Below are 12,880 nucleotides of genomic sequence, written 5' to 3'. Positions count from 1 at the left end.
AATATTCACGAGTATCGGACAGAGATCTCTCGCCCAGTACCCATCACTCACTCATTGCATGTACGGTTCGTGTGTGTGTGTGCAAGTAATAAGGCTGCAGAATAAGCTTTCGCCCGGCCTACATCAACTCCTAGTCTGACTGGGAAAGAGATAAGGATATTGATTGACAGCATTTTGTTGCTAGTTGGACGCCCAAGCTTCGTGTCAGTTCCAAAATAAAATGCAAACGAAGCATGTAAAAGCAAAAATAAAAGTGAGTGAAATGAATCCATTTGCTTCCTGTTGTGCAGAGGAGAATGTTTGGATTGCACGAGTCCACCCACTATTAGCAGCCCCACTACCACCGTCTAGCCCAGCCTGTGTAATGTGCAGTAGTAGGAGCAGTAAAATAAAAGCAAACAGCAAATGTTTTTACTCTCCTTTCCACCTTGAAACTCTGCCATCCATCAAATTTAACGAAATGAAATGAAACATGCAGATGGTGGTGGTGGGTTTCGGCAGTGTCAGAGCTAACTAACTCGCATAGGCAACGTTTATTTTGGGAACTTTCTGGATTAATCAAAAAATTCGGGCTTGGTCGTGTTTAGATTGGGAATAAAAGTTGAATTGAAAAGCGATGGCAAGTTTCGAGGTTTAGCAAAGATTAGTTGGTCCGACTCTGAGGGGCTGCTTTCACTGGCTCCGTACACACAAGCGTCCGTCCAAGCGCTGCTACGGGCTGCTACTGGGTGTTGCTGATGGTTTGATGAAAGAAGCGGAAATTGGCTGTGGAATTGGGCTATATTTTATTTCACTGGGAAAATGTTGCCCAGTTGCCGGAGAGTAATTTTCTTCTTGGGAGAAAGAACATGCAAAGAAATCTCGACACACCAACTACATATATTTTTTGTATGAAAAGATGAGAGTAAATCCCATCATAAATTCGGCATCATTTTCAACGTATGTATTGCTTTACAACTACGGCTGTGATCCGTGAGGAAGGCCACGGAGATCACTGGTCGCCTGACATGACATGTATAAATGAGGATTCTTCACGATTCATTCAGATGATGAGTCTGCTCCTGCTGCGGCTGCCTACCAAACAGATAATATATTATTGTACTGCACTTTCCCCCACTCTGTCGACAACTCGAAGGTGAGTGGAAAAAGTGCACTCCCATCTCACTCGCCAATACCAAGGCGAATACACAAGTACATACGTTCGAGGAGAAAGAAGGTGCTGACGTGGTTGGCATTTGGCATTTCTGCCTGGCTTTGAGATGATGAGTGGATAATGAGTGATGCCCATACGTATGGAACTGTGTATGCGGTCGGGTAATGCAATTGTGGTTGGTTCCTTCGCAGGGTGGCACCAAAGTTTTCATCGTCGGTCAGTTCCACAACCCGCACTGGGAATACTCGGTCCACTTTGGTGAGCCCCTTTATTTAATTATCAATCTTGTTGGCTTTCCAAGGGTCGTGTAGCTCAATGATATGCACTTATCGGACATGGAGCCAAGTGATGATGCAAATTTATTTACTCTGTTTTCATTATGAAGGTGACCTTCCCGTCCCTGCCGTCTACCTCCAGGCTGGAGTTTTGAAGTGCTTCTGCCCACGTAAGAACTTTTTGTCTTTCATTTCATACGACGACGATGACGACAATGTTTGGTAAGACTATACTTGTCCCATAACAATCCCAACGCGACGGGGGAATAAGTCGTGGATAATCTTGCTGGAGCTAAAAATTACGGCTCCTCGTGTCCTATCTCGTATCCGAATCAATAAATGAATGGACGCTCTAACGGATGTTCCTCATGTTCCGGGCGTTTGGGTGGAATTTAGTTCATTTTTTGTTGTTCCCATCCCCATCGCCAGACCTCTTTCCTCCGTGGGTCGGATTCTTCCAGGAATGGAGACTCTCTCTCGCAAAATAATCCAAATCCAATCCCAAGCTAAGATTCGTGCTATCAACTCAACAATATATATCCTCCACTCAAATAGCTTCCCCCCACTTATTCCACGTATCTTTCTCCCCAATCTCCCTCCTCCGCCGCTGCTGCTGTATCAAAATCCACTCCATTTGTACTTCCTTCGCTGTCAAAGCATCTTTGATGGCTGACTGACGACCAGGAAATAGAAAATAAATCGATTCCTCCTCCGACCAGCCCTGTCTCCCTCGCTCTCCCACCTATTCCTACTCTCCTGCCCTGTTTACCTTCCCTGGAAATTGATACCTACAGACTTTTTTGGGGGTTGACACTACACGAGGAAAAATGAGGAAGAGTATAATCTCATCAGAATTTGTAGCACGCACTCTTGGGTTTTTCATTTACAGAGAAGTTATTGTGAATTTTAAACGTTTTATACAGCTCACAGCCCAGGTCTGGTGCCCATCAGGGTGTACATTCAGGTTAGTTCTCGTACCTAGGTATTCATTGGCTTCGTTTCCTATAATACTTTCAATTACACAAGAATTGAGACTTTATTGTGGAAATGGGCGCAGAATGGGAAGCAGATTTCCAACAACTCGATGGTGTTTGAGTACAAGGCGGACATGAAGATGAACTTGGTGCCGGTGCCGCCGTCAGAGGCGTCCCTCAAGCTCTGCCTAATTCATCGGATGGAGTGTTTCGAAAAGTGCTTCCAGAACTTCAACCAGAAGGTACTTACGACGCGACGATGTCATGTTTAATTCGCAAGTTGTTGTGTGTAATCAGAATTATTCTCATAATTTATCTTGTCTCCTGCTTCTCCTCCGTGTAATTTCATTTCCTTGTTTCCTTTGTGAAATATTGGTTTGATTTTACAAGTGCGTGCCCTTCCACGAAAGACAATCAACCCAAATTGACTTATCAGAAACAGAGCATAAATTCCATGAATGGCAGAAGAGGTTGTGCGATTTGGGCCTTGACAAAATCTTTAATTTACTGGAGCTGACATGATCTTGATTTATGTCTGATTTTGATATTTCTCTCCGCCGTCCTTCGTCCCGAAAAGCAAATATGTACACTATACAATCACTACAATCCTACAATCCTGCACCACTGGCAGTGCATACCTACACTCACATTCTAATAATCCCCATGCATATATATTTATGTGTGAAGGAGGCATTAGGAGGTGGCTCAATGCTTCTTTCTTGGCGGTTCTACCACGAGTTTCTTGAAATGTGATTTTCCTAAGAATTATGGAATTACATATTTCGACAAATTCATTTCAAATAATTTTGGTAGACTGTTTTGTAGCATAGCACAGACTGATCTCTCGTGCCGGCGGATTCCTATTCCTGGGAGAAAGCAATTCCTGTGTGTGCTCCCATCTTGGGCTGTGGAAGGCGTTTATGAAGGGAGAAAAAGAAGGCGGAGTAGAGAAATGTCTTGCTGGATGAGGATGTAAATTGTAATTTGTAATATGCAGAAGCATAATGAATGATTTATTCAGACTTTCTCTCTCTCTCTCTTTCCTGCTTAAAAGTGTTTCCTAATGTTTCCCTTTGAGATTTAGACACAAATTACGCTTCTTCATCCGCCACGGCTAAAACTTTGTCGTAAATAAAATAAATGTCTCACTTGACTCGCGTCTGCCATCCCACCACCTTTTAGCACGTTCACTTTTCACCTAAAATATGTGGTATCTAAATAAAATATGTGAATGATATGCCATCCGTAACAGCGGAGGATGTGGATCCTTGCTTGGCACATAAATAAATCCAACCACTTTAAAAATTTCCTTCTAATTTGTCCGCACAATCCACTGAAATAAATCTACCAAAATGAATCTACCGAAATTCCCACCTCTCGCGTTATAGACAGATAAAAGTGGTTAGCTCATTTTGCCATATAATATTTGTAAATGTGACCCCTAAGCGAAAGTCTTGGGTGCTTATCTGCAGGGGGAAGAGTACGGTTCTCGCTGCTTGGAGGACTCGGTGGTCAAGATGTGCGTGGAGATGATGTCGCAGGAGTGGACAGCAGACGCGTCGTCATCAACGTCCCTTCTCCTTCCCATCAGTGACCGAGGACTGACGTGTGAGTTTTGACTTGTTCTCTGCATACTTAGTCGAGGACATGGGATATCATAATTGCATAAATTACCGAGTATCTAAGTCTCTAATTCGATGATACCGTGCTAATACAGATTTTGATATTCGTATAGTGCTCCACTTGGCCGCAGCCCTGGGCTACACTCGCCTCCTGCTCACCCTCATTCAGTGGAAACGAGAAAATCCGGCCCCCATTCTCCACGCCGAGGTGGACCCTTGGAAATCCGATGACTTTGGACTCATCCCTCTCGTGAGTTTATTTGTAGTCCCACCAATCCAAGTGGTGAAAGCTGTCCAATAGCAAAATATTTAAATGGCCAGTGATTGAATTGGAACTGTTCAAGTGGGAGGAATGCATGGTTTCGAGAATGCACGAGACATAAGGGGGACAAAATGGCCATTATTTTCATAGACCTGTACACCAATGTATATCTCTGACGCACGTGGTGTATACATATATGTGCTTACATAATGCATATGTATGTATTCGCGTATGTACGTTTGGCAAGGATGCTTATAAAGGAATTAGTGAGGGGTTTAATTTGGAATCGGAGTCTGCTGCTGCCCAAGCGAGGAAGTGGAGGCGAGGGTTGATTGTTCGCAATTAAATGAAAATTATGAGAGTGAGGAAAGAACATAATGTGCAAGTGTGGCATTTGCTTCCTCCTCACACAGCAGAATAGACGTGAAGGAAGAGTCCCACTTACGAAGGGAAAGGGACGCGGAGAAATGTTTGGGTTTTTGGGAGGACTGTGACTCTGACTTTCAGAACGACCGACCGAGCGAGCGAGCGAGCTAGCGGGCAGACGAGACATAATGCATAACGACTTAAATATGTTGGCCAACTTGTCCTCCGACTTGTTTTCCGCTGCTTTACATACATGGGAGATGCAACCACATGTTTTTAATTTTTAGGCCTGGGCAGCCCGTGAAGGATCCTTGGAATGTGGCATCATCCTCTCGCAATGGAGCCCTGACACTTTGCAAAAACGCGACTCTGAGGGTCTGAATCCAGCACAGATCGCTGTGAATTCAGGACATGTGAAGCTCGCCTCCGAGTTGGAAAAGATCCAGAACAACAAAACTTCTTCAGAGTTCGGTTTCAGCCTCGGCTTCACCATGGAGAACATCTCTTTAAGTATGTCACCTTCACTCATACTCTCAGCTCAGCAGCCGGCGGTGGAACAGGGTCGACTATCCACCAACCATGCGACACGGGAAAAAGTCTTAAAAATTGAATCGGGCATTATTATTAAGAAGCACCATGAGCGGGTGTGCTGGCTCCAGTGGTACGTATGGCTTCATTGTAGCGTGGCGACTTTCCCCACAAAGGCTGATGTCCATTGGAAATATATTATATGCATGCCGTCACATGCGTCATGGTGAATAATCGACCCTGCTGCTGCTCCTCGTCGTAATCGTAGATGGTTGTTGGAGTTGCATTAGGAGTGGAATTGGCACATGCCATGCTTTCCAGTTGATGGTCCAATAAACTAATTCTATTAACATTCCTTCACTTTATCTTTTTATCCCATGTCCACGCTTAGCATCCAATCTGCGACGATTCCAGAGATGTTCAGAGGACTTTGGCTTGAAAGGTGCTTAGCCATTGATTAATTTTATGCTCATTACCATCAACCCCCCACACACGTGCATATACTCACTCTGTCCGCGTATGTTTCTTGGCTGCAGACTGTTTTTTTGGCCACACCACATCCGAACTTTCTCTGGCTTCGGAGGAGGACTCCAAAGTACTCACTCTGGCGGAACAGATCATTAAGGCAATTCCTGATCGGATTAAGGTGACGAGATTTTACATGCTCTTCCACAATCCCTCCCAATCAAGTCTTCTAATTTGCATTCTGCGAATTTCAGAAAGAAAGCAGCGAGGAAATGTCTCCCTGTGACTCGCAGGACTCTTCAATGGTCAGCAGTGACCCGTCAGATAGCGCAGACTTCAGTTTCGAATTTTCTGACAGAAACTACAGGTGAGAAAATATGCACCGCTTAAAATATAACACCATTCAATAAAAGGTTTGACAATGGTAAATTTAAAATTCCAAGCAGATACTACGATTCGGCGACCCCAGGTTCCAGTCTGAGTCCATCGTCCAGCTGCTTGCAAAGCCCTTGTTCATCATCCTTCACCGTGGACTCCCCACAACCCACAACGGCGGATTTCTGTGAATTTCTCCATGCTTCAGCGTTTGAAAAGGATTTCTCCAACTTGACATTGACAGGTTGGGTCACAAGAAAGCTGACGATTTGATTGACAATTGATTACTGACGACTGAATTTATCCGAGCATGATCTCTCAATCTTCACAGATCGGGAACAACGGGAATTGTACGAAGCTGCGAAAGTGATCCAGAAAGCGTACCGGTCGTACAAGGGCAGGAAGAAGATGGAGGAAGAGGAGAAGGAGAAAGTTGCTGCAGTCATCATCCAAAACTATTACAGGCGTTACAAACAGGTGCTTTATGCATACATAAATTTTAAATATGTACAACCGTGATGGTTCGAAATTGCATCTAAATTAATGTCCACTTTTAATCTTTTTCCTTCGAAATACCAGTACGCGTATCTCCGTCAAGTGACGCAGGCAGCGTTGGTGATTCAGAGTCAGTATCGAAACTACTGTGAGCACAAGAGATTTAAAAAGTCTCAAGAAACCGGTCATAGTTTTCGCATGCCGAGAGACAGCCACGGAAATTCCACGCATCCAATTTTGTAAGTGAATTTATCAATCACATTCAAGTTGAGGTTGTTCTCAAATTTACACCGTCAACTTTGTCCTCAACAGGAGAACTTATTCTCAAAGACGACAAAACCAAGCTGCAAAAAAGATTCAACAATTTATGAGACAGTCAAAGAACAAGTAGGTCTCGCGTCTGCAAAAATGGTTTTATTCATTTATTGATTTATTTTGATTGTTATCTTGTACCCTTAAAGTAGAGTAGCAGAATAAGTACTTATCATTTGCATGAAGTCTTCAATAACAAGTTTCCAATTGTGTTTGATGTGTTACATTATATAATCAAAGCATGCTTATAACCATTAAAGTGGAATTATTACAACTAACACTCAAATGCATTTTATCTTTCATGCAAAAAGTTTTTGGGAATGTGATGAATCGCCGAAGGTATGTAATTACCACGTTAAAACAAACCTTATCCTATTTAATTGCTCATACTTACATGCAAATTACCTACATTATGTGTATATGTGTGTGTAAATTGTCGTTATCTTGATCATTCCCGAGAAGGGTGAGGATTCGGCTGATATTTTCATAAAATTTTCAGATTACAGAAAGAGCGTGCCGAAGCAGAAAGAGAGAAGCAGCAACCATCGCCCTGAGTCATGGAGGTCCAGCCCCTGCAAAAATTGCTTTGAGCAGCGTCCATCAAAAGAAGGCACTGAGGCAACAAAAACTTCTCTCCTCTGCATTTTAGAGATGAAACTGGAGTCGGTGCTGTCAATATTAAGTTTAAACTCGTTCTACTACATACTCTGACCAGGTGCTTTTCTTGGTGTGCTAATAATAGATATTTTACCAAAGCTTGGGAGAAGGAAATATTGGGCGATACATAAGAGAGCATGTTGGTATGGAATGCTCGTTTATTTGACATGAGGTCACATGAGTAAGGGTGCCTACCCATAGCACCCACCTAAGTACATGAGTTGACATGAAAATATATGTGTGGAGAAAGCTGAAGCAATATCAAGAATACTTCTATATGGTCCCAATTAATTCTTCTGATTCGTCGCGAATCCAGATCTTCTTTGTGTAATAAAGTACGTACATAAGTATTTATCTCCGCAAAGCCAGTAGGAAATGTAACGACATTTTCCATTTCTGTTGCCACCACCTGATTTTTTAAAAGTTGAGAATACCGTTTGAAATGCTCAAATATATTTTGATAGAATTCTATCCATATATACATACATACAAAATGACAGCTGTGTAATAATTACGGCAAGAAATGAAGACATATTATGCGACTCCAATAAATTTATCAATATGCACGATGCACTCCTTGAGTTTTCAACATGCAATATCTACAAAATAATCCGTACTAAATATTATTCTATGGACTTTTGGAGGAAAATATTACAACGATAAAAAGTACTCGATTTTTTGATGTAAGGAAGGATTGCGTTCCGCAATAACAATAATACGTATGTACATTAAGTATGTAGCCATATATGCATGCATGCCAGCTCCGACGAGGTACACATTCATAAGTACAATAAGTTATCAACAAAAATTATTACTCTTAAACACGATGACGATGATGATGCAAATCTCACTAGAGTTTTTGAACTTTGCTTAACCAGTCAAGTTATGTAAGTCCGTTTGTAGCGTTGATTTACGCAGTACCTTTAAAACCACCTTGTTAGCCTATCACACACACTGACTCTTTGCACTCTCTGTGAAAGGTCATTTGTCCATGATTGATGTTTACGACGACGACAACTAATTACTTCTGATAATAAGCTATACAGTTATTGTGTCTGTCTCATCTCTATGTGTCTCTATGTTCTGTGTGTGTTGTGTGTACACTTGTTCGTCTCATTATATTTATTGGTAACAGAGAACTTTGATTGCTCATCCAAAAGTACATTGCCTTATTAATTAACAACTTGTTTGTTATTGTGCAGAAGGAAAAAAAATACTAAAATCAACTCGTAAATCTTTCCACAGATAAATATTTAATATAAAATATAAATGTGTAATCATCACCATTATGCTTTCTCTCCGTGTAGGTAGATTTGTAGTGCATGTTGCAGCAGCCTACGTACGTACACACGTAGGAAGACAACAATTCCAGTAGGGAGACAATTATTTCTCTTGGCAATTCCAACACCTACATATTTGCCTTACACAAGGTTTATTTGATACGCTGCTAGTGAATCCTACGAGCACTAAACTGCAGAGAACAATACTGAATGTATCGTCTTCATACCATGTACCGGAACCATGTACATATACTCTAAAGACATGAAATCTGTATGATCTGACACCTACTTACCAAGTAGCTAGTAGATATTTAGGGACCTAGGTACTCGATAAGCTATCTATCATGCATGAACAATATGGATAACAATTATACAATAATTCCTAGAAAACTGATTGAGGAGGTAGTTCACTCGACCTATTCGTCTGTGCTCGGACAGTGAAACAAAAAGACAAGGCGTAGCCGGTATCTATCAGTCAGATACGAATTTCTGCAGAGTCCACCACCGGAAGTGAGAGGAGAAGGGTTTAAGGCTGGATCTTGATGATCTTATCTGATATCCGCCAATCTCTTTCGCGTTCTGGTCTGGAATCTATTTATTTGTTGAGCTTGCTACTCACTTCCTTACTTCCTAGAGTTTCAACTTGTAAAATCTTTACCTCACATATTACATAAATTGGTGTCACACGCCACCAGTAGCTCCATACATAACGCCTAACCTTTAACCTTACCAACAACCTTAGTGCTTCTAGTTCATAGTACAAATAAATGTTGCTATTATTGTAATTCGAAATCGAAAGTTATTATAATGCAGAATACTAGACGAGTAGAGGAGTTGTGGCTTTGAACTAATAATTACTCACTCAGATTCTATGAGACACATTTACTCGGCTACCACTTCTCACATACATTTTACTGCATAAATAAATAAGTGTAGGAAGGAGGAAGATCACATTCTCTAGTGATAACTAAATAGGACTTTTATGACTACGGTCATCTTCTAGTACGTGAGCCACAATGCATTTCAATCCTAATTTACAAACCAAGAAAGGGAAATATCTATATAACAATTATCCATTATTTTAAACACCTCGTCTCATCATCCTTATCTTTGTTCGTTGGTTGGTAGTCCAAATGTACGTGTGTATTTATTATGTGTATTTATAAATTTGCTTTGGGCAAGAACTGCATGGAAAAAAGACGTGTTTTATCAGACATTATATTGCAATTACTTTTTTAAATACTGATTAAGAATGATGCTAGCTTAATATTTGGGTAGTTGTAAAACTAATTAATTTGATTTCTTCTGGCGCAAAGAACAACACATTCCTTTCAGTGTGTTCATCAGAGGCTAGACGTTTAGTTTAATTGGTTGAACTGATAACAAAAGTTGACCTTTGGTTTTTGGGGTATTAATTCTAGTACCTCATCTTTCCTCGCAACAATAATGATGATCATTGAACTGACACGATACAAAACTGAAGAGTACCTTTCCACCAACAAAACAATTCACTTATTTACAATATACTCTCCCCTGAATTGAATAATTAACTAACTGATCCATTAATTGTTCTTAGTTCTTGAGTCGTCTTTTCCTCAATTGAGTCGAACCGTATATGTATCCAGAGGTATTCATACATATATTAGCTGTTAACAAGGAGAAGTAGGTGGTAATCGTTCAATGTGTTGTATCGTCTTTACGTGTTCTATGTGTATCGTGTTTTTTACAACTTTATAATTAATTGCAACGACAAGTTAATATGGATTCAATGTATTTTTACTACATAACGCGTCATACACAAATAAAGATAGCGACATGTTTCGTTGGTTTATTGGTTCATGGTGTAAAACATAAAAGTAGTCGCATGCTGCACGGGTTTTCTCTTCGTTCCTTCGTGTTGAGCCAGTATTTGATAAGCACGACGATTACCAATTACAAAGTTGAGACGACGAGTAAACTACAATTCAGAAGCAATAAAAATGTATCAATTTTCAAGCATTTAAAATGTTTCTTAAATAATTTTACTCAAAATATTTTACTCGTGGCACAGAAAATCACCAATAAATAGTTAATTTACTTTTCTAGAGACTTGTTCAGCTCTCATCTTCAAATATTGCACTGTCTACACGTAATTTGATGTAATAAATTATTGTACTTAATTAAATCAGGACTGTGTTAACTTAGGCAAAGAAAATTTATTTTAGACAAACAGAAGAAGAATGGAAACAAAGACAACAAACTACATTCGTTTTACTTGTTAATAAAATATATTACGTGCTAATCAGCATTTCAGAGTAATAAGCAAAGTCATCATCGGGATCGGTTTCCGTTCGTTCGATACATAATTTTATTATTCGAAAGCGAATTATAAATGTACCGTCGTCGTATGTGTAATAAAATGTTATCTCATTATTATGTCGAACATGGTGCATGAAAAATCAATGTCGAGAAATGTTATCCTGAAATGAATAAAATTAGTTTTCTCAATTCACTCCATCAATCCTGGGTCCTTCCTCAAGGATCGGATACTTTATTCTCATAATTCGACTGCATCAATTGTACTTCAACTCAAAATTTCAAACTGCTTTATTCGAAATCTTTATTTCCTGCCTCGATGCAAATAAAACACACCCATGCACAGAAATGTAACTACTCCTTCGTAATAACGTATCACAGAGAGACGAGCGTAAGCCAATGGGGAACATACCAACACTGTTACCAATGGCAAATTTTATCTTATTCTTAGTTTTTTCTTAAAATAAACTTTTTCTAAGATCGGAATTTGGACGGAGATCTGACGGATTGTAATTTCTAATCAAATAATTATTTTCTTTGTCCCTTCATACTAATCGACACATTATGCAGCATTGGTCATATGAAAAGAAACCCAGCAATGCTGGGAGAAATAGTCAGCAAAAAGTATTCCAGGATATGCAATCACCCGTCCGACAATCTCTTCCTGGTTCTGGAACTGGCCTGGGTCGAGAATCCTTTGGCAAAGCAAGATCTCAGCCCTTGAAAATCAAACCGAAATTTCGTGCCTCATATAGTGTTCCCGATACATCTGCCGATGAACGACGGGCCAGTCAGCTCAGGTCAGAAAAATCTGGCGAAAAACGGGGTTCGAAACGTCGGAGCAGCGTCCCAGAAAAACCGCTCCTGCTCCGAACGAGCTATGCACGACCTTCAATCACCCAACTCACGCGCAAACGGTCGAGATCAGCTACAGACCTGAACAAGGACAAGGACAACCAGGGGAAAGCTCTCCGTTGGTCACGGAATTTGGGACTTGGTGCAACGAGTGAGGAGTTGGAAGAAGCCTTTGTGACGCGACACATGTTGTACAAAGAAGCCATGTACACTGGGTACAGCATTATTTGTACCTGGCACGTGGTAATCTGATTGAGAATTCATATTTTAAATATTTGTGCTCCAGGGTTCATTTTCTTGGACGACCCACCGACCGATTTCCAGTGGACAAAGAAAGCATTTGCATCTACGTGCATGAAGCGTTCAGCACCAGTTCAAAGGTTGAGCTTAACTATAAATTTAAATATTAAGTAAGCTATGTATATAATTTTGACGATGCAAATGTCCACACACGCACACACGATGCAGGAACAACAAGCAGTCGTTGATCACGTCAAGGGTGAGCTGTTTCCCATGATCGGGGTCAACACCAAGATTTTAAAGGCTGAAGGGCTCCAGTCTTCCACGCCGGGCAAGAACCATCCCAACCCGTACTGTGTCGTTGCAATCGAAACTGAAGGATCGGTATGCATGAAATCAACCAATAAAATTATTCTCCACCCCAGCAGACACCACAATAAAGATCGAGTTAGGAAATTGTGTTTCAGATTGGCAAGAAGGAGTGGCAACAGTCGCCCATCTCTTCAGAAAACAGACTCAGCCGATTTTTGCGACGGAGTGAAATGCTTCAGCCTCCTGCGCAACGAAGGGTTCAGTTGTACAGCATGATCCCACAAGCTCATAAGACAATTGTCAAACCCCACGATAAAAACCCAGTGTGGGGTCAAGCTTTTCAATGCGTCTCGATTCATCCTTCGACGGACATGCTCGCCGTCGAGGTAACTACAAACGAGCACCCTGATAATT

The 12,880-nt window shown here is 40.9% G+C and overlaps 1 protein-coding gene across 7 annotated transcripts in view; it reads left to right on the top strand.

The window, feature by feature from the left end:
* LOC110852630 (calmodulin-binding transcription activator 1) overlaps window positions 1–11,264 on the top strand; it is a 60,094-nt gene extending 48,830 nt beyond the window's left edge. For 4 of the 7 annotated variants that reach the window (XM_035853471.1, XM_035853469.1, XM_035853470.1 and 1 more), the window contains 16 exons: window positions 1,345–1,411; window positions 1,539–1,598; window positions 2,352–2,392; window positions 2,486–2,644; window positions 3,875–4,010; window positions 4,138–4,274; window positions 4,940–5,162; window positions 5,572–5,622; window positions 5,717–5,826; window positions 5,900–6,012; window positions 6,089–6,264; window positions 6,352–6,497; window positions 6,600–6,754; window positions 6,828–6,902; window positions 7,139–7,166; window positions 7,327–11,264. In XM_035853471.1, the coding sequence (XP_035709364.1) occupies window positions 1,345–1,411; window positions 1,539–1,598; window positions 2,352–2,392; window positions 2,486–2,644; window positions 3,875–4,010; window positions 4,138–4,274; window positions 4,940–5,162; window positions 5,572–5,622; window positions 5,717–5,826; window positions 5,900–6,012; window positions 6,089–6,264; window positions 6,352–6,497; window positions 6,600–6,754; window positions 6,828–6,902; window positions 7,139–7,166; window positions 7,327–7,476 (1,827 nt within the window). In that variant the 3' untranslated portion in view covers window positions 7,477–11,264. The remainder of the gene's footprint in view (window positions 1–1,344; window positions 1,412–1,538; window positions 1,599–2,351; window positions 2,393–2,485; window positions 2,645–3,874; window positions 4,011–4,137; window positions 4,275–4,939; window positions 5,163–5,571; window positions 5,623–5,716; window positions 5,827–5,899; window positions 6,013–6,088; window positions 6,265–6,351; window positions 6,498–6,599; window positions 6,755–6,827; window positions 6,903–7,138; window positions 7,167–7,326) is intronic. The other 3 variants (XM_035853472.1, XM_035853473.1, XM_035853476.1) reach the window with 3 other exon arrangements.
* Window positions 11,265–12,880: the final 1,616 nt, after the last annotated feature.

Source organism: Folsomia candida, unplaced genomic scaffold (assembly GCF_002217175.1).
Source record: "Folsomia candida strain VU population unplaced genomic scaffold, ASM221717v1 Fcan01_Sc007, whole genome shotgun sequence".
Taxonomy (NCBI): domain Eukaryota; kingdom Metazoa; phylum Arthropoda; class Collembola; order Entomobryomorpha; family Isotomidae; genus Folsomia; species Folsomia candida.
This window is presented reverse-complemented; position numbering and strand designations above follow the sequence as displayed.